The following is a 20,688-nucleotide window of genomic DNA, read 5'->3' as shown; positions in this document are numbered from 1 at the left end:
GTGAAAATATACATTTTTTACTCTCTCTCTCTCTCTATATATATATATACATATAATTTATTTCCTAAACAATATTGATTAATTGATTATATTATCTCCTAAGTTTAATTAAAGTAGAATTATTTTAAAAGAGTGAATACATACTGGTAAGTTATATTTTGAAAGATGTATATATATATATAGAGAGAGAGAGAGAGAGTACAAAGTCCGAGATCCGGACATCCAATATCTGGAATGATCTAAAATCCGGACCTCAAAGCCACCACCAACCAATTTTTTAGGGCTTTTTTGAAGGAAAGGGGTATGCTTTATGCACGCGCATTAGATTTTTTTCCTCATCATAAAAAAACATGTCGGAAATCCCGATTCTTGATCTCAGTTTGGCACTAAATAAAATATCTCATTATTGAAGAAATAATTATTTTAGCATAAATTTGTGTGATTAGTAACTTGACTCCATAGCTGTGTATCTGCTTGGCATAATCTCAAACCAAAACATTTGTTAATTTTACACCAACTAATATTTTATATCCTTGATGCCGAAATCGCGAATCATTATTTATTGTATTTTGCTTTCATCACCGCATGTTTATCAACAGATGACAACTTGAGTGATGAATCATGCAGCAACGCCAAATAACAGAGTATTATCCGATTACAGATTTAAGCTTAATGTTGACAAGGGGAGATTTAGCAGAAATTTCTTTCCTTATGCTAAAAATAGATTTTGTTAATGATACTCATAGGACAAACGATTATATTTAGTGCTATTTGACTTAAGAATAACTGATTTGTTATTCACATAAAGCCAGAACCAGCGCCAGAGCTCGCATGGCCGCACCAGGCGGCAGAATTTAGGGAAGTTAAACAGAAGTTTTTTATCGCGATGAAAATGCCCCGATCATCAATCAATTAACGGAGGGAGAAATCTGTAGTATAGTTCTAAATCCAGAAAATACAGCTACTGATAGTGAAGAAAGTAACAGAGAGGTTACTGAACGAGAAAAAATTTTGACTGACAAGTTATTCGGAATTCTCGACACAGCAATTACAGGACTTGAAAAATGGAACTTAATAACTGAACAAGAAATTATACGTTTACAGTATTAGTCTACCGTATTAGCAGAGAAAACAAATCAAACAACTCACATTGAAAGAAATGTTTAATAAAGTAAACATATAAATATTAAGCTTTTTTCTTTTGTAAATTTTGATACCCTTTAAATCATAAATGCTTCATTATTTCATAAATCACGATTTCATATTTTCAATTTTATAATTTCTATGTGCCATCTTAGTAGATTTAAAATGATCTAATATCCCAAAAAATCACAAATCTGGGATCGCCGAAGTCCCGACGAGTCCAGACCTCGGACTTTGTACTGTATAAATATATTATATATATAATACGGAATGTATATTTTCAGTTAAACTTCTACCCAATAACTTTAGTAATTCATGAAAGTTAATTTTGCGTCTAGTTAATTCAGGAAAATTAATTTCAATTAGTTGTTTTCAGCTTTAAAAATATTAAAAATTTTTTAGTTAGTTAGTTATTTTCAACTAATAATTGTATCGCCATTAACAAAAATTATGCATTACTATCATCAACATAGGTTTAAACTAAATACTTAATTGTCTATTGAAGCTTCAAAACGTATTTCCAAACTTCACTTTTTCTCGGCTAGCGTTACCGAATTTGCCCTTGGCGACCTAAAATTGAAATGGAGCCAACAGATTTCCCGCGAAATCGATAACAGATCCTCTGCAGAAATAAACTCATAATCCCGATATCCCATACATATTACTATATGTGCAAAAGAGAATAAACTCTGTAGAAGGTGATAAAAAATTAATTTATGGCTTAATTGAAACAAACACAGAAATTAAGCTAAGCAAAACCGTGTAAAAACAAATTGAAATGATAAAACGAAACTTAATTTTCATGTGAATTTTCAGCGCTGACTCTCTCATTACAGAAATTTCAATTTGTTTCACACAAAGACCACATTTAAGGATTGCCATCTATCAATATCCAGTCTTTGTAGTCAGCTTGATGAATCCACAGTTTATTGAAAATGCACTTTCCAGGCATCTCGTTCCTATTGGCGTCGGAAGGGTTGTGGGCTTCCAGGTTGGGATTGCTCTAATTTTGGCAAATATTTTCAGAATCCTCCCCTTTTTTTCTCGAGCACCTTCATCATCACTTTCGCCTCTTAAAGAACTTCCGGCTTCACGCTTTCGTCACAATCTGCCTAAATTTATGGATAACACCTGTTTCGAAAGATTGGGTGAATAGCCAATCAGACACCAATACTTTCGTTCGGGTAGCTAATTGTTTTTTTTATCGTTTGCAACGCAAATCCACCAACAGATTGGTTAAGAGCCGTGTAATTTTAATTCCATATTCATGAGAAATCTTAATTCACACTTAGAATGGCAATCATTAGAAATGATAAGAAATGTCAAATGAGCAAAATTAAGGACCATTTATTCATTTCGGCCAAAATTAAGGACTTTTAAGGACCAAAAATCATTTTTGAAAAAATTAAGGACTTTTAAAGGACTTTTAAGGACCGTACGAACCCAGCAGGAGAAACACCCCCAGACCATAATTCCACCTCTGCTGAACTTGACTGTTGGCACAATGCATTCTGGCAGGAGACGTTCTCCAGGTAGACGCCAGACCCAGACCCTGCCCCTGCCATCCGAACGGTAAAGGTTGAACCTTGATTCGTCACTCCAAAGAACCCGTTTCCACTAATCTCTACAGTCCAATTTTGATGTGCTTTGCACCACATTAACCGAGCAGCGCGGTTGGACTTTGTGATCAAAGGCATTCCGAAATATGTTTATCAATTTCACGCTGCTCTGGGAGAGAAACGACGCGGCGCGCAATGAATTGGAAGTTGATCTGTCAGCACTATCCTTATTTTCACGGCAGATGTTTTTATTTTATTTGGCTTATAATTCCTTACTAAATGTAGTATTTCATCTCGATGTACTCCGTCCTTTGATATGATTTAAATTAAGTTCCTCATCATTATAATTCGCTTCCGATAGTGAAGAAAGTGACACACAGGTTATTGAAAACAAAGAAATTTTGATTGACAAATTAGTCGGTATACTCGACACAGCAATTATAGGACTTGAACAGCGGAACTTCGTAACTAAACAAGAAATTACGTCTGTTTAATAGAATTAAAGAGAAAGTATTATCACATGAAACGAAGCAACCTGAACAACTTACATTGAAAGAAATGTTTAATAAAGTAAACAAATAAATATTAAGCTTTTTCTTTTTGTAAATTTTGATACCCTTTAGATCATAATTGTTCTTTATTTCATAAATTATAGTTTCATATTTTTAATTTTATAATTTCTGCATGCCATCTTACCAGATTTAAACTGATGATCTACACTGACTACAAATAAGTATTTGGACACCTGTGATAGAAAAGAAAAACTAACTTTATTCAAAATCAATAGTTGGTCCATGCTGTAATTACCTCCACGAGAGGTAATTACAGCGTGGACCCTCCGGGGCATACTTTCCACAAGTCTTTGTATGACAGCTAGTGGTGTTTTCTTCCACTCGGCTTGGAGAAAACATAGCAGTTCCTTCACCGATTTTGCACGGGTAGTGCACCCCTGAATTGGGCAATGCAACTCGTCCCAGAGGTTCTTGATAGGGTTCACGTCTGGACTCTGGGCAGGCAAGTCCATTCGATAAACTCCATTGGCACCATTCCAATCCTTGGTTAACGTCGAAACATGACATTGTTGTCCTGAAAATAACAGGGGTCCAACCCGTAAAACTGCCACAACGTAGGAAGCACATTGTCATCCAAAATAGTGCAGTAGGCATCGGAGTTGAGCTTATCATGAATGGGGACCAAGGGTCCCAGCCCATACCAGGAGAAACACCCCATAATTCCACCTCCAGACCATAATTCCACCAGACCATAATTCCACCTCCGCCGAACTTGACTGTTGGCACAATGCATTCCGGCAGGAGACGTTCTCCAGGTAGACGCCAGACCCAGACACTGCCATCCGAACGGTAAAAGGTGAACCTTGATCCATCACTCCAAAGAACCCGTTTCCACTGATCTACGGTCCAATTTCGATGTGCTTTTCACCACATTAACCGAGCAGCGCGGTTGGACTTTGTGATCAAAGGCTTATGGGCAGGTTCAGGACCATGAAAACCAAGCAGGTGTGCTTCCTTTCGGATGGTATTCATTGAAACATTACTCCCGGATGCCTGTTGAAACTCCTCACGGATAAGGGCCATCGGTTGGGTGCGGTTCTTCCGAATTTCTCTGGACAGCACTCGTAGGTCTCTATCTCCCAGTTTCGTTGGTCTGCCGACTCGGGGCACATTCCGACAATCACCGCTCACCTTCCACTTCTTAATCACATAGGCCACTGTCGATTTTGGGTACTTCAGATCTCTAGATAAGTCCCTTAAGGATCGGCCACATTTGCGATAGCCGATAATTATACCTTTCTCGAAATCAGAGAGCTCTGAACTGCGAGGCATCTTGCATGCGACTAAAGCCGATGCTGTTTCCTACACGACATATATCGGCGGAGACCGTGACATACCTAAGGACCGCAGATATCGTCATTTGCATAGGTGTCCAAATACTTATTGGTAGTCAGTGTATGTGTGACTGTTTGGGTAAATCTTTTTCCCCCCCTCTTTTTTTGGGAGGGGATTAAAAGAAATCCTTATATTTTAAACATTTATGATTTAATATAATTTTTGTGTCTAATTGCTTTCATTATTGAAAGAGAAATAGCTGTCACATATGCAATTAAATTTTTTCCCATTTATATTTTATTCCAAATATGGCCAACGAAGAAGAACTTTTAGCATGCATGGTCCTAATGAATTTGAGACTCTAAAAATTTGCTTTTATATGACAGTGATGATGATGAGAACATTGTTTTAAATGAAAGCAGTGTACAAAAGAAGCAACCAATTTCCTCAAACAGAAGGTGATAGTCGAGTGCATAAATTGATGCATATGTTGTAGATAATAATGAAAGTTCCAAAAACACTAACATAGCTCACATAAAGTAAAACAAAGAAAAAATTATCAATTCATGGATGGAGCAAAAAAATCCATTCAAGAAAACTAAATGAGCACCTCTTTATATATATAATCAATTTTCTGCAGTAATTGCTAAAATTTTCACAGATATTCTGGACATATGAAATGTTTCATTATCGATCCCATAGTTGAGAGAAGTTGAAAAGACCAATAAGAGCAACTATTATGTGATGCCTAATTACTCTTATTCAAGCAGATGCTCAGACTGCAATATTGGAATTCAATAAATAAAGACTAGTTTATTTATTTTTGCAACTAAATTTTAATACTCTTTTTACTTCCATATTATCTTAAACTTTTATATTCCAAATGTCAATAGTTCAGTGCAGATAGCAGCAATTTCATTTATTTTATTTTCATTTCAATAAATCTTTGGTCATTTTGTATCATTTTAATCTTTTATACCTACATTGTTTCTTTTTTGGATAAGTAAGACAGATAAGTCAAAGTTTTGTTGAAATAAAATTAAACATGTTAAATATAAAAATTCCTATACAGTAAGGAATTTGAAAAATATGATCTAAAAATCAGTACAATCTATACATAAAAGTAATGTTTCCAACATTTAATAAAAATCAGGATGAAAATCTGTGATAAAAAGTATATACATTTCAGTAGTAACAGAAATAAAACGTTTCAGGAATACCTTGTACATATACAGGGTGTTTCAAAACTAATAAAACAAACTTTAGGGGTGTTAAAAACACTTGTCATCATGCAATGTATGGTCACCTGATAAAAGTTACTTGAAAGTGTTTCATATCCTCATTCTCTTTTGTAACATAAAAACATAAGCAATTTCTATATGTACTGTCATCATTCTTTTTGCATTAGCGAGAAAACAGCATCAGCACAATTCAGATTTGAGTAAGTGTGATTTGTATTAAAATGTTATACATTGTGAAAATGAAACTGACAAAATGGTGGCTGATGATGAAATATGTCACTGCTAAATCAATAGTTTCTTATCCTTAGAATTTCTAATATGCTTACTATTTTTAATTTGGTATTCACTGTAGTGTAGCCCTAATATTCTAAAGAAGGAGAAAGTTTCACATTTTGAAGAATCATGCTGGATATACTACCAAGAGGAACTTGTTTCATATACACATTTAACCATGTCTGTGATTTCAGTGACCTTGTTTTTGCAAGACCAGACATATAGCATTTCATGCGATATTCCTGTCTAAGGTCATGGTTCATGCACTATCAAGAGTAATTTGGAATAAATTCATATATGAATGAGTAGAAAGGACAACATCAGGTATCTATATTGTGAAAAAGGATGCATGGGGAAATAGAAAGTACCCTTCAGCACCTAATCACTTAAGGCAAGACCATACGTACTGTTATTAAAATAATTTAGTTTTAATGTGTTCTGTTACCCTTAAGCCTGTTGCAGATAGATGGCTGTGGTGTATATGTGGTAATCTCCTCTATAATTATGTAAGCAAAACTTCTCTTTTATCTACAAAAGGTTAAAGTTAAGTCCATTAGTCTTGAAACACCTAAAATATACAAGATGTATATACAAGATGTTCATGAACAATAATATCTGAAACAAAACAGTATTAAAGATATATATTAGAAAAAAAAAAAAAAAAATTGCCAAGTCACTTTAATTAACCAATAAGGATTTTTTTGTAATAAGAAATCATACCATGCTCTTGCATAATTTTATCTTGATAGAATGTTGGATTGCTACAAGAAGATTTTAACGGCTCGCAAAGAGACTGAATAAGAGCATCGTGTCGTGATGACCGAATTTGCCAAAGCTGCTGAGCATCCGGTATGTTTGGCCATGGTAAGACTAAAACATTTGACATAGATCTGTAAACAACAAGCTGAGTCTATAATTGGAAAAAAGAAAACTTATAAGAACAATAAATGTAAAAACAAAACAAACAATGTGTTCTGTTTTAAAGTACCAAATATTTATTTTTACATAAACAATCATTAAAAATGTATCCTTTTAATGCATACCTCTTGCTAAAGCATACTGTGTCATATATTATTTGATTAATAATGTACATAAATAATTTTTTGATACTGATTCTAAAATTATATTAAGATAATTATATATTGAGCTACAAAACATACATGTTTTGTAGCAATAATACATAATAAAATATTTATGCATTTTATTAATTTGAAAATTTTCCAGACATTTTAACTAATTTATATCAAGTGCCTTTCCTTCAGCATCTTTTCGAAGTTTATTTGTGTCAATACACAAACAACTGTTGCCATTAGTCTCTGCTACATTTCCTAGTCTGCTAATGGTTCAACAGTATACCTTTGAAGCACAATTTTCATTCTGTTTATGTACACAGTTTCTTTCTCAGCAAGTTTCCTCTTTATTTTAGATTCTTTGTACATAGCTGAAGATTTCTTCTATTCTAAAAAACTGCATGTATTTAGAACGTATTGAAAAAAACTGTTATATTTTATTTATTTAGTGATATGACCATTGAGAATAAATATGAAATGATATATGAATAGGGCCAGTAACAGAATTTTTTAGAATTTAATGTAGCACCAAGAAATAAAATATAGGGGTGGCAAAATTTTTAGAATTTAGAACAGGCAATGAGCAGCAGAATTTAGGATGGACAGAGTAAAATGCCTAATGCTAGCTTTGTGTGTAAGATAAATCTTTAAGATTGTCAATTTCCAATTTTTTTATTAATAAAAATTTTGTTTTCTACAAATGCTAGATGTGCTACAAATGCTTTTCTACAAATGTGACAAGATAAGAAACATTTCTTGCACCTTTACATGCATTTTTCTCATAAAAAATAGAAAAATAGAGCTAAAATAAACATATTAAAAGAAAGGCTTTCATGATACAGCCTGGTGCAAGAACTTTCAGACTGAAGTAATTTTTACTTTACGAAAGGTATATTTTGAAAACTGCATCACTGCATGACACTAACCCCTGTAGCTAGAAACCACAATATTGGCTATTCTTCCCAACGGGTAATGACCACTGTATTCGCTGGACTTCAATACCTGTGACTTCTTCCGTTAGGGAAACCTGGAGGTGTGGTTTATTCATGGAACTGCACAATGCTTGTGAAAATGTAACATACTATCAATCATTATTATAAAGCAATTCCAGTATTCCAGCAATTCCAGTGACATTTCAGAATGAATCTATTAATTTTGTACTTCGCGAACAAAATTCTCCAAAAAGTAAAAAATTCATCACAAACTTGCAGTAAAATGCCTTCATTATGTGTAGATACCATGAAGACATTTTGCATTTTGTCATATTTTTGTGGAATCTTAAGTCAATAAATCTTGCCTTCAAATCTATTTAACTTTTTGAGATACAAGATCTAAAATCCAAAAGAAAAATTCTCCCTGCCAATTCTATAAAAGTAAAAAGATATTTGGGAGAAAAAAGTCAGAGAAGAGTGTGTTATTTTATAAAGAAAATGATATTCAATTTTCGGTACTATTCTAAGATACTGAAAATTGAATATCATTTTCTTCATTCAATTACAGTTCTGATTCAGTTCAATTACAATTCTGAGATAATTACATGGGAAAACACTCTTATCATGAAAAAAAAAAAAAAAAATATAAAAGAAGACAAATGATATTAATTTTAAAATAATGACAATAGTTTTTTACTTTTGTTAAGAAGTGTTTCAGAAACTGTTTTATAGCATTTATTATATTGTTTATTTACCAGACTCAAAACATTCCTCAGTAGTGAAAATGGAAACTAATGCCACTTTATAAAGATGACAGGGGAAGGTAAAAATCTTTTATTTTAATGTGATTTCTTAAATACACTTTTAGTATATTATATAATTGCTCCTGATACCATGAACTATAGTGGACTTACTCTAGCAATAAGAGTACAATGCCTCTGTTGAGTAGCCAGAAAAACTTTCAGTAAAGGCCAAGTGATGAACCAGTTAGGTTGTGTGAGAACCCTGCTCTGTAAAACTTAAAGTGATATGTTATGCCCATGTGTAACTTAATCCTTGTAATAAATCAATGTTACATGATATAGGACCCCATCCAACACAACCCCCAACAATTTTAGCTATTTTAATTATATTTAACAATGTTATTATGTTTGTAAAAAAAAATTGTTGGAAAATTCACAAATAAAACATTTTATACGCAAATGTATCCTAAAATCGCCAAAATGTCAAAATGTTGCCAAATTTAGCATCATTCATTAAAAAAATTCATATTCCCAAGAAGAAAAGTTGTTTTTAATGTAATATTTTATAAGAAATTATTTCAAAATGTTTATGTTTCATTTCTTGACCATAATCTTGAGTATCGCACCGCATATATTTAGAAGTAAGAATCGATTATATGGGATGGCCAAAATAAAACAGGAAAAATAATTGGATTTTTCCCACAGAATGTACCTTTATTCATGAACAGAACATCACTTTACAGAAAGAGGTTGAAATGGCCACTGGTGACGTAGATGTAACCATCAGTTGCTGTCACATGCCTGCACATGTTCAGTCCAGCATTCTTCGCTATGCTTACATTTGAACGAATGAGAGGTGCAGATATGTTTAATGACCAGTTGAATGCAACACAAAATGGTGCTAAAGATAAAACAGTGTGTGTTCATTGGAGAGGGTTATGCAAAGCCCAATTCATGGAAAACCTGTGTGGAACTGTTTGCACAAGAGTTTAAGAAGTCAAGTGCTTTTAGCAAAACCTCCAGCAAAGTCTTCAATGCAAGACATGGAGGCAAAATGGCACAAAATGCGCTCTGTAGCAAATAAAAACCATATCTATCAAAAAGAATTCGAACACCAGAAAACACTGATCGAGTGACAGAAAGCCTGGAACAAAGTCCAACAACACCACAACACTGTTTATCTGCACAATAAGGGATTCAGAGATCATATTGTTGAAACATTATCAAAAGGAACTTGCCTCTGTATCCTTACAAATTTACATTTGTGCATGAGATAAAGCTTCCAGACAAACTTGCATGGATTGAGCTCTGCCAGTGGTTTCTGAGTGAAGCGGAACAGGCTTTTTGGATCCTCAGTTTTTCATTTCTTCAGATTAGGCCTGGTTCAGTCTGTTAGGTTGTGTGAACTCACATAACATGCACTATTATGGATCAGAAAATTCTTTGAAGAGCCGCTGCATAATCTCAAGCTTGGTAGTTGGTGCACAATTCCTGGATTCTGCATCATAACACAATTCTTTTCACCAAATTGTTAGTGCTAACTGGTATGTCTGGAATCACTTTAATCAATTTGTCGTTCAACTCAGAGAAGATGGATATTTTCAGCAAGACAGAGCAACAGAACACAGCACCATGACCACCTTGTCATGAGTGCATGAAGTGCTTGGTGAGGAGAGGATAATCAGCACAGGAAATGCAATCTCCTGGCCAGCTCGATCGCCTGATCTCTCATCATCTCATTTTTACCTGTGGGGCAAATTGAAGAGTCAGGTATATTCAAATAATCCTCAAACACTAGAAGAGCTATAGCAGAACACTGAAAACGATATTGCTCCTATCCCTCAGACAAAGCTGCTATATGAGTCTCACAGTTTGATACATTGAGCACAGTGCTGCATCGACATCAACTGAAGCCGATTCCAGCATTTTCTGTAATGGGGAGTTCTCCTATCGATCAAAAATGGTGAGTTCTGTGTAAATTCTATAAACATTTTCTGGGCCAGTTTTATTTTTTCCCACCCTGCTTTTAGAAGCAGGAAGAAATTCAAATTATAACCTATCAAATATATGTTTGTCAATGAACCTTCATAAAGTATTCCTCCGAAGTACTAATTTACACTCAAAATGGCTGTTGTAGAAAACAAACAGAAATGTCAGATGACAAAAATTAAGGACCTTTTGCTGATTTTAGCCAAAATTAAGGACTTTAAAGAGCCAAATTCCTTTTCTAAAAGCCTAAGAAATTTTAAAGGCTTTACAAACCCTGTAAATATGCTATTTTGGATTAAGAATGACGAAATGTGGGCTACTTTTGCCAATGACAAAATGAATGAAATTAGATCCTTAAATCATGCAGATGAATAGAACCATGTGCCCATATTCTGAACCTCACCTTACCTCAACAAGCATGTACTGTGGGTATTTTAGACACATCCCTGTGGTGGGAAGGAAAAAAAAAAGTAAAAGGAACTTTTAAGAAACTGGGGTACTGAAACTACAAATTTCAGGCAAATGAAACCGGTAATTAGTAAAGTCAACAACTAAAGCTGAAACTCTCAAAAATTTCTATGACTTTTCCTTATACAACAAAATTGTAAAAAAGGTTACCTGGATTTATAGAATTTTCAACAAGTCGATGATAGATTGAAAGGAAAGAGCAATAGGCCTTCTTTCTACAATGGAGATCAGAGATGCAGGATAATCTGCTAAAAATTATACAACATGATTCTGATGACAACAGACTGAGAACTCTATGAGCTTTGGAAATCCAAAAATTTATGAGAAACATTATATGACAGAGCAAGAAGCATCTCCCTCTGTAACAGAATTTGATTTTTTTTATTTAAAAACTGAAATCAAACCTGTCTTGTTCTGTGGGGTGGTCACAGAACGGACAAGTATCACTCACTGGTGGGTCAGGCCGGCGTCAACGTGTTAATTCACAAAAGTTCCGGCAGATCCTGATTGATCCAACGTGATATCAGTCTGGCATCCAAGAACTTGAACTCACCAAAGGTAAGTCATTTTGTTTTAATTAAGAATCTCTAGTGTGATGCAAGAAACTAATGTGTCAGATCATGAATGCTTTTAGTAGGCTTCTATATGTTAGCACTAAATGTCACCAATTTATGGCACTTTGGTTTCTGAAATCGTCAGTCATTGGAACACTTTTATTAATTGCATCACAATGTTCTTTAACCCTCCGAGTGTTACGGGTTTAGCCCTGAAATTTAAAAGTTTCTCAAAATGTCATGAATAAGTGATATTTTCTTGATTTTAATTAAAAAATGACTATCTCATTTTGTACCTTGATTCCTTTTCTTCCAATATACATCCAAACCAAAATCACATACATTTAACAGCTAGCAGAAATTTTCATGTATAATGAATATGGAAGACAGCTTTCTGTGCGGTATTTTCCGGCTGTAATGCTGAGAGGGTTAAATGTCCACCATTTGCAGCAATCACTTGTTGTAGGCGAGGTACAAATTTAACAGATGCATTTTGAAATGTTTTTACCGGAATGGCTTCACATAATGACTGATGGTACACTGGTCATTAAACTTAACGGAAAATGACAGAAATAAAACATAACTGATACTTAATGAAGAATTATTACTAGAAATGTGTACCACAGCATTATTTAATATAAATTACTATGTTTTAGCAGTTGATTATTTGCAAAATATTGAAATTTAAACCAATTTATGGAAATTGGAAAATGATGGAAAAATTAAGTTACTCTTGTGGAAAAATTTCACCTCAGACAGATACGCATACCTCACATTTTGATTCCATAGACATTACCAAAGTCTTGATCACGTCTTGCGGAACTGCATGCCATTCTTCTGAAAAACACTCTTTTCAGCTTCTGGAGGGTCTGGGGAGGAATTTGGAGTGCTGAAATTCAGCACCATAAGACATTTTGCACATGGCTACTTGTCACAAATCCAGCTCAAACCATTAAAAAGCGGTCAAAGAAATAAGATATTGTGGTGTAGTGTTAATGCTTCAACGGTGTGGTGTTGAACTCCAATGAAATCTGATGATGGAACACCGCACGAAAATTTTATTGAAAGCCCCCCAAAAATGGCTACATACAATCAACAAGAGAAAAACCTATCGATTTAAACAAATTCAAATTCTCTACATTTTACGTGCGAGAGCAATACGTGGCTCTTGAGCCTGTGTTTGAAACAATGCCAACATTAATTTTATTTTTTAAAACAATTAATTCAACTTAACTCTTAAAAACGTATAAAAGTTAAATAATAATAATAATATTCATCTTATGCTCTCGAGTCATCCTTGTCCATATTAAGTTCTTCAGTTTCTTCCTTCAGTTTCTTCTTCCTTTATGCAACCTTATCACAACTCCTCCCCTCATAAAAGAATTTTTCTTGACTATGGAAAGAAAAATTCTAAATATTTTTCCCAGCTTTCAAAACACAAGTGGTAACCATTTAAGTGATAACAGAGAAGCCAGTTACATTACCCTGCACTTATTTCTAGATAACATAAACACAAAAATACAACAAAAAGATTTAAACTCTTCCTAATGTCTGCCTCATACAAAGTACATTCCTCAAATTCTACATAATGCTAATAGTCTAATAGTTAAGATAATACATTTGATTCTAACTGTTTTGAAAATGAAACACCCGATGCAAACAAATTTGAATCTACAAAAATATAATTCAAAAACACTACAAAAGTCATTTACGACTATTGGGTTGGATTAGGATTATTCAGTTATGGCAAAGCACACGACGGCTATCTGCCTAAAGGGAGGGATGTCTTCGTGGAGGACTTTCTAAGGGAAATTGGCTCGTATACATGTTACACACGGGGAAAACCACAAAAACACCCATGCAGCCAGCCTGTTCGCGGGATTCAAACCTTGGACCGAACTACCAGTGTTCAGCGTCTTTACCGTTCAGTCGCTGGTGGGCCTCCATTTACGACAATTATCCGCTTCCATAAATCTATCTGTGTTGGAGCAGCTAAAAGAGAAGAAATATCAACTTCTACCTCGATATCCTCCACGACTTCCTCTTTCATCAAATTCTCAAACACTGGGCACTGATGATAAGGTTCAATCAAATTTCCATGATAAATAGTATCACTGTTACGCCTACCCGGAATTTCGACGGTATAGTTGGTTTCAGTAATCACACTAGTTACTTTCCAATCTTTCCTGATTTTCCAGCAGAAAGCCTTCAACACCATTTTCAAAATGGGATGCAACCTTTTAACAGAATTGCTTTGAGGGTGACACACAGAAGAATGATACACCTTAATTCCAAACTTGCTAAAAAACTCAGATGTAAGTTCACTGGTAAACGATCTACCCAAATCACACTGAATTTCCTTAGGGTAACCTGATCTAGAAAAGATTTGTATCAAGGCTTGAATCACACTTTTAGAGCTTAAATTCTGTACAGGAATGGAATCAGGATATTTGGAAGCAACACAAACAGACATAAGTAAATATTTATTTTCATGTGAACTAGGGATCACAGACCTTTCCTCTAAACTGATGTCTGGAATTTTAATGGCCTCCTCCATATTACTAGTATTACTGGTTACTCCGTATTACTTCCTTTTTTCCAAATGCTCATTATTCAAAACCCTTTCACTTTCTCTTCTTCCGATCTGGAATCTAAGTCTTCTGTACTCGCTCTCTCTAAACTGTGCACATGCGCCTGACTACGAGTCTCCACAACATTCAAGAGAACCGGTCATTCCCTAATTTCCTCAATCAACTGTGCAGTTTTATTTCCTAATAAATAGTACTCTTTATCTAACTCTACTGGAGTAACTGCTGCCTTTGTGGTGACCACACCAAAATCACCTTCAATGGTGACTTTCGCCAAGGGTAAGCATTTACATCGTGTCTAAAGGCTGTTTCACCCATACAGTTTATGTATATTAATAAATCATACAGTATACTAATAAGTCACTAGTATGAATCCAAGTACTATTACACAGATCTATTCCAGCTCCAGTAACTCTCAGATATTCTCTTTCTATCTCATTAATTACTGCTGTCTTGAAATATGGCTCAAAACATTTTCCTAAATTCTCCATTCCTAGATCATTCACCAGATTAGCCTTATTCTTTTCCAGCAATGGACAGTTAGGTTGGATATGTCCATCCTTTCCACATTGGTAACACCTTATTTTCCGCTGTTTCTCGAAACCTGCTTCATTGAAAACTTGCTTTTTTTTTTTTTTTAGGAGCCTCCACTTTTCTATGCTCCTCTGATTTAATTCTTTAATAACCACTACCAACTGATTATAACTACCACTGGAATTTACATACCGCTCTCTATCTTTCTCAAATGGTTTCTTTAACCCCGCTCTCTGTTCTAACTTCCTCGTATCTCTTCGCAAAGCCTCATACCTGTCGCATTTCTCTGCTAAAATAGAAGCTGTTTTAAATTCTTCCCAATTGTCTAAGTAGTGCTCTCTTATTTCTAGAGGGACTTGCCACTTGCTTGCTCTTTGCTTGGTGAGCATAAGTTCCTTAAGACTTTCAAAATCTTGAACTTCCACTGAATCCAGCCCAAGTCTCTAAATACACTTCTAATTCATACACTAAATTTACCCATAACATTCCGTTTTTTCTAGAATATTCTTCAAATTTTGTTTTTAGTGCCCAAGAACTAAGCTTGAATCTATGCATGAGTAATTTCTTAACATGATGATAATCACCCCCTTTATCCGTTCGTTCTTTCACTATTAACTGAGCTACATCGTGAGGTAATAAAGGAATTAACTGCGAGACTCAATTAATCTCATTAACGTTCTCTTTTTGAGCTTGTTTCTCAAATAGCATAAAGAATAATGAAATATCTATATTCTGCGGTTCAAAACGCAGTACTAGATCTTTCAAATTAACCCTTTTTTCTCTAGATTGTTCAACTGTCGTAACCGTGGAAGTTATGCTATTAGTCTGAACCACATTCATCAGTTTTAACTTTTTGAATTCAAAAACTTGCTCCTGTTCCCGCTCTGCTCTCTCTTGTTCACGTTCACGTTCTGTTCTCTCTTGTTCCCGTTCTGCTCTCTCTTGTTCACGTTCACGCTCTACTCTCTCTTGTTTAGCTATTTCTTCTGCTTTTTTCTGCTCAGCCCGCTGCCCAAATTCTTGCCGTGTATTTTTTCGCTGCTTCTTCTTCATAGTACTCGGCATTTAGAATAGCCTGCTTAATTTCTCTTACTCTATTTGCCTGAGACACATTTGTATCAAACTCCTCTGCTAACTCCAATAGCAGAGTTTTAGTAAATTTTCTCATAAACTCACCCATTATGGAAAATTAAAGAAAAATAACCTATCCCAAAATACAATAACACAAAAATAACAACAGGTCTATCTCTCCAAAACTGAATAATACCCTAATAATTCTGAACAGAACTTGCCTTACAACACTAAATGATAATACCTATGCCTACATATAAAACACATATCAAAAATGCTAATTAAGATGCAACTTTTTCCTGTGCTAACTCAACTATATATAAATATTGTCCTCTAACTCTGGACTGATTTAAAAACTAAATTTTTCTAAAGCATACCATTACAATACTTCATACAATTTAAACAGTTACTAAAACAATAGACTAAACAATTAAATTCCAATTAGCAGAAGTAACCACAAGACTAACTTTCAATAACCACAAGAAAACTTTTGATCCCCAGAGCTATATCCAAAATAAACCTAGTCTTGAATAACTGGCATAACTCCTCCAAAATCACAAAAATGGTACTCACCAATTTGAAGACGCCTTTGATGACTCTCCTGGCACTAATTTGGATATTCACTATTTTGCGGGAAAATTCACTATTTTGCGGCACTAGATCACGCTTTCTCCGCCAGTCCCTTCTGACACACTGTCACTTTCTGAAGAGGCTTCACCACGCGAACTGTCCTTGCACCTAAAACTAGATCGTTCTTGCGCAGAGAAGAAAGTCTTGACTGCTGACATAAAGCCCTTTACAATACTGCCTTTTCTGGAACTTCCATTCGACAGTCCGGAACACTCACACAACGAGATGTACGGAAAACAACGTACAATGTTAACTCAATTTCACAGGTGAAAAAGTCTGTTCCTAAATTTTCTCTCAGGAACAATCCCTAAATGCTGCCACCAATTTTTAATATTTACTGCTGTGGTGTAGTGTTAATGCTTTAACTGTGTGGTGTTGAACTCTAACGATGGAACACTGCATGAAAATTGTATTGAAAGCCCCCAAAAAATGGCTACATACAATCAACAAGAGAAAAACCTATCCATTTAAACAAATTCAAATTCTCTACATTTTACGTGCGAGAGCAATACGTGGCTCTCGAGCCTGTTTGAAACAATGTCAACATTAATTTTATTTTTTAAAACAATTCATTCAACTTAACAACTATTGAAATCATATAAAAGTTAAATAATAATAATATTCATCTTATACTCTTGAGACATCCTTGTCCATATTAAGTTTTAGTTTCTTCTTCCTTTATATGACCTTATCACAATATTTTATGCACAAAGGACGGCAAGTTGTGCATTCCTTCCACTCTCCAGATCAAAACCCATGTAGAATCACTATTCAGACTATATTTGGACTCGCCAGTAAAAATTACTCGGGCTCAGACATCATTGCTCCATTGAACATGACAACAGCATCAGTTTAAACAGGTCCCCTGAAAGCTGCAGTGAGTGAGACACAAACCACTTTTTTTTTTTTTTTCTCCTTGCATACCGTACAACCTCCTTAAAACTTCTGTGCAGCAGTAGAATGGCTGATTCGAGCAGCCTGAATGTCTAAAACCAAACCTCTTGGAGTCGGTTCACAATTTCTTCAAGCCAACAATGACAGAAAACGGTCTTCTGATGCAGTTGTTGCTTTTGACCAGGATACCTATCAACTGATCCAGTACTTAATAAGTGGCTCCAAACTCTTGTTATGAAACTTTGAGGTATATTCAAATTTTGGGTGACCTCCAATTGTATCTGACTTCCCTCAATTCTACCAATTATTCACCTCTTGCCGCAAAGGCGGTATAGTGGTTAGTGTCGCTGACTGCCGTGACAAAAGGCCTGGGTTTGAATGCAGGAGAAGACAAAGATATTTGTAAATGTATACTGCCCATGCCACATGAGGGCACTCTAAAGATGCGGCGAGCCAAAAGTCCTCTCAAGAGGTTGTGGTAGGAGAAGAGGCACAGGTGATCCTTAGACCCATCTCCCTGGGGTGCTCTCCATCAAAATTGGTGGCAAAGCTGAGCTAAATCACACTCTCACCTGTAAGGTGCTCAAGGCTTGTTACCAACGACAGGCATAAACTTGCACTCCTGGCTACGAGGAATTTCGTGGGCTTGGGCTGACTATGAGTCAGCATTATCAACAACAACATTTACCACTTTCGACCTTCACTTAAAGGATTCCTTAAAGCCATAAATATGGAATACTAATCACTCTCACAAGCCACATTCACTTTAAACAACAGTACAGACTGGAATTCCAATATGTGTCTATTGCATCATTGTCATTCACTGAGTTTGCATATTTCTGGCGCTAATGTACGCACGGAAGTGCAATTTTGGTCAACTGTATTTAATTAATATAAAAAATGACAGTATTGGGCAATGGTTACAACATTAACCCTTTACACTCGAGCAGCACTGCTACAGAGCCCAGTCGATTTGAAGCACCCACTCGAGCAGTACCGCTATGACGTCCAGGAAATTTGAAATGTTAAGTAGCACCACTATGGTGCCCAGGAGGTATGAAGTAGTGACTTGAGTGATGGTGCTACGGCACCCAGCCGATTTGAAGTGTCCATCAAGTGGCACTGCTACTGTGCCCGGGAAGTTTGATGCGTTCACTCTATGTGCACTGTGCTGCCGCTACAGCGTTTTGGAACTCTATCTATTTATTTATAATGTGTGATAAGATATTCTTACCTGCAGTACTTTTTGCGGTATTTTAAAGTACCTGTAATATGTTTCCCTAATACAGCCAAAATATTCTTGAGTTGCTGGTTCGCCTGAGAGTAAAAGGCCTTGAGTGCAAAAGGTTAACTTAGTAAGCATATTTTTTTCTCATTATCCTTTAGTTTGGATGGGCAGTGTATGTTCCAGTTCAACAAGCAACATGCGATTCCATCAATACACAACCTTAAGTTTCCTCAAAGAAAGAAATCACATGGACTGAGATCCAATGGATGCAGTGGCCATTATCAGTTGGGAAGAGTAGCCAATACAGTGATATAACCCTTCTCAAGTGCATGGGTTGTAATGCAAATATGCAATTGTCAAAATATTCTTTTACGAAAGTGAAATCTAGTCTGATGAGGTCTTGCACAGGCTGTTTTGGATGAACTGTTTAAGGAATTAAAATGTCCACAAATTAATCAAGATTTTTATATGCTCTTTGAATAGCTGCCAATACAATATTTTTTTTATGCAACAGTTATCATGGAATGCCTACGAGGGTTCTCCTTTCCCTAGATCCACCAGTTTTGTTTATTGATAAAGTCATCCAGATCAAAACATGCTTAGTCAAAAAAAAAAAAAAAAAAAACTGTGCATAATTTGCATTAATACTGCCTTGCAATATTTCTTTTCCAAAAATGGGTCTTACTTTACCACGCAAAGAGGTTGCTATAATTGGATTTTGTAAGAAAATATTTCCAAGCAATTTTGCAAGTATATTGTATACAGCTGTCTTGCTAAATAAGTATGCACGACATTCTTCAGATTAAATCTATACTGGAAGCTCCTCCTCATTACTGTTGCACTTTCACTCAATCTGTGATATTCCATTACAATAAATATTTTTTGTTCTGACAAATATATCAGGAACAATACATTGCCTTCTGTGCAAGACTTGAATGAAGAACTACAGTAGCTTAGCACAATTTGTTGGCGAAATCTGATACTAACACAAGAAAGGATACTAAGAAAATTCCTAACCTCATACGTTAATATTCTGTAAGAATGACTTTAAAAACTGTCACTATCTTCTTGCTGCTATATTTAAAAAATAGTCAGTCCTTTTTAGGACACAATGTTACACATATACTTAGGGCAAAGAGGTTTAGGCAGAGTTAAGAATTAAGTTTTCTGTTTCCTTAATGAATAGAAATAATATTGGTACATAATTATTGTTAAAAAATTTTTATGTGACATTTAGGACTACAGGCCCACAGAAAAATCTCTGTGCCAGCTGTGAAAAGATTAAATGCATAAACAAAAAAATAGATGTGAAAATTCTTAGCATACACTGAAACATACAACATTCATAATATACATTGAAACACATACCACTACCTTCTAGCAACACCTTCAGGAATTCTGATAGCCCAGATTAAAGGTAATTATGCAAATTGTCAAATTACAAGAAGATTATTAGTCACAAAATGGGGGGGGGGGAATACAACACTAACGTTGTATTTAGCTGTTAGATTCAAGGTACCAATCCCCTTTAAGTTTTTTTAAAATTCAATATTTATTTTAAAACTGGGTAACAAATTTTCTGTCTAAAACAAATCTTATGATTTACACCACAGCCTTCTAATGTATGAATTACTGCTTATTGGTGGTTACTGAAAAGATCAAGGAAGTGTTCCTGATCCAAAAGGGAGTAATGAGATACTGAGGAACAAGTGAATGAATGAAATTAGTTACTTAAATACTTTTTTAAAAAAGCATTTAAACATTCTACTGATTATACATATATATATACTGCAGTAAAAAGTTTTACAAGAATCGTATCAAATTGTGTTACTTAACACTCCTTAAATAGCCCAAGTTGCTTAGTTTGATTTTTTTATTCAAAGAGATCAAAATTTATAAAGTGCCAGTCTAGAAACATTCTAGA

General features: G+C 35.0%; 1 protein-coding gene across 2 annotated transcripts in view; it reads right to left on the bottom strand.

The window, feature by feature from the left end:
• The window catches only part of ebo (exportin ellipsoid body open), a 119,102-nt gene that overhangs the window by 27,462 nt on the left and 70,952 nt on the right, over positions 1–20,688 (bottom strand). For both annotated transcript variants that reach the window (XM_085821020.1, XM_085821021.1), the window contains exon 17: positions 6,784–6,973. In XM_085821020.1, the coding sequence (XP_085677146.1) occupies positions 6,784–6,973 (190 nt within the window). The remainder of the gene's footprint in view (positions 1–6,783; positions 6,974–20,688) is intronic.

This window comes from Stegodyphus dumicola, chromosome 7 (assembly GCF_044657685.1).
Source record: "Stegodyphus dumicola isolate Sdum_Otavi_A_Nest chromosome 7, ASM4465768v1".
Classification (NCBI taxonomy): Eukaryota; Metazoa; Arthropoda; class Arachnida; order Araneae; family Eresidae; genus Stegodyphus; species Stegodyphus dumicola.
The sequence above is the reverse complement of the archived record's forward strand: the minus strand, read 5'-3'. Positions and strand labels throughout refer to the sequence as shown.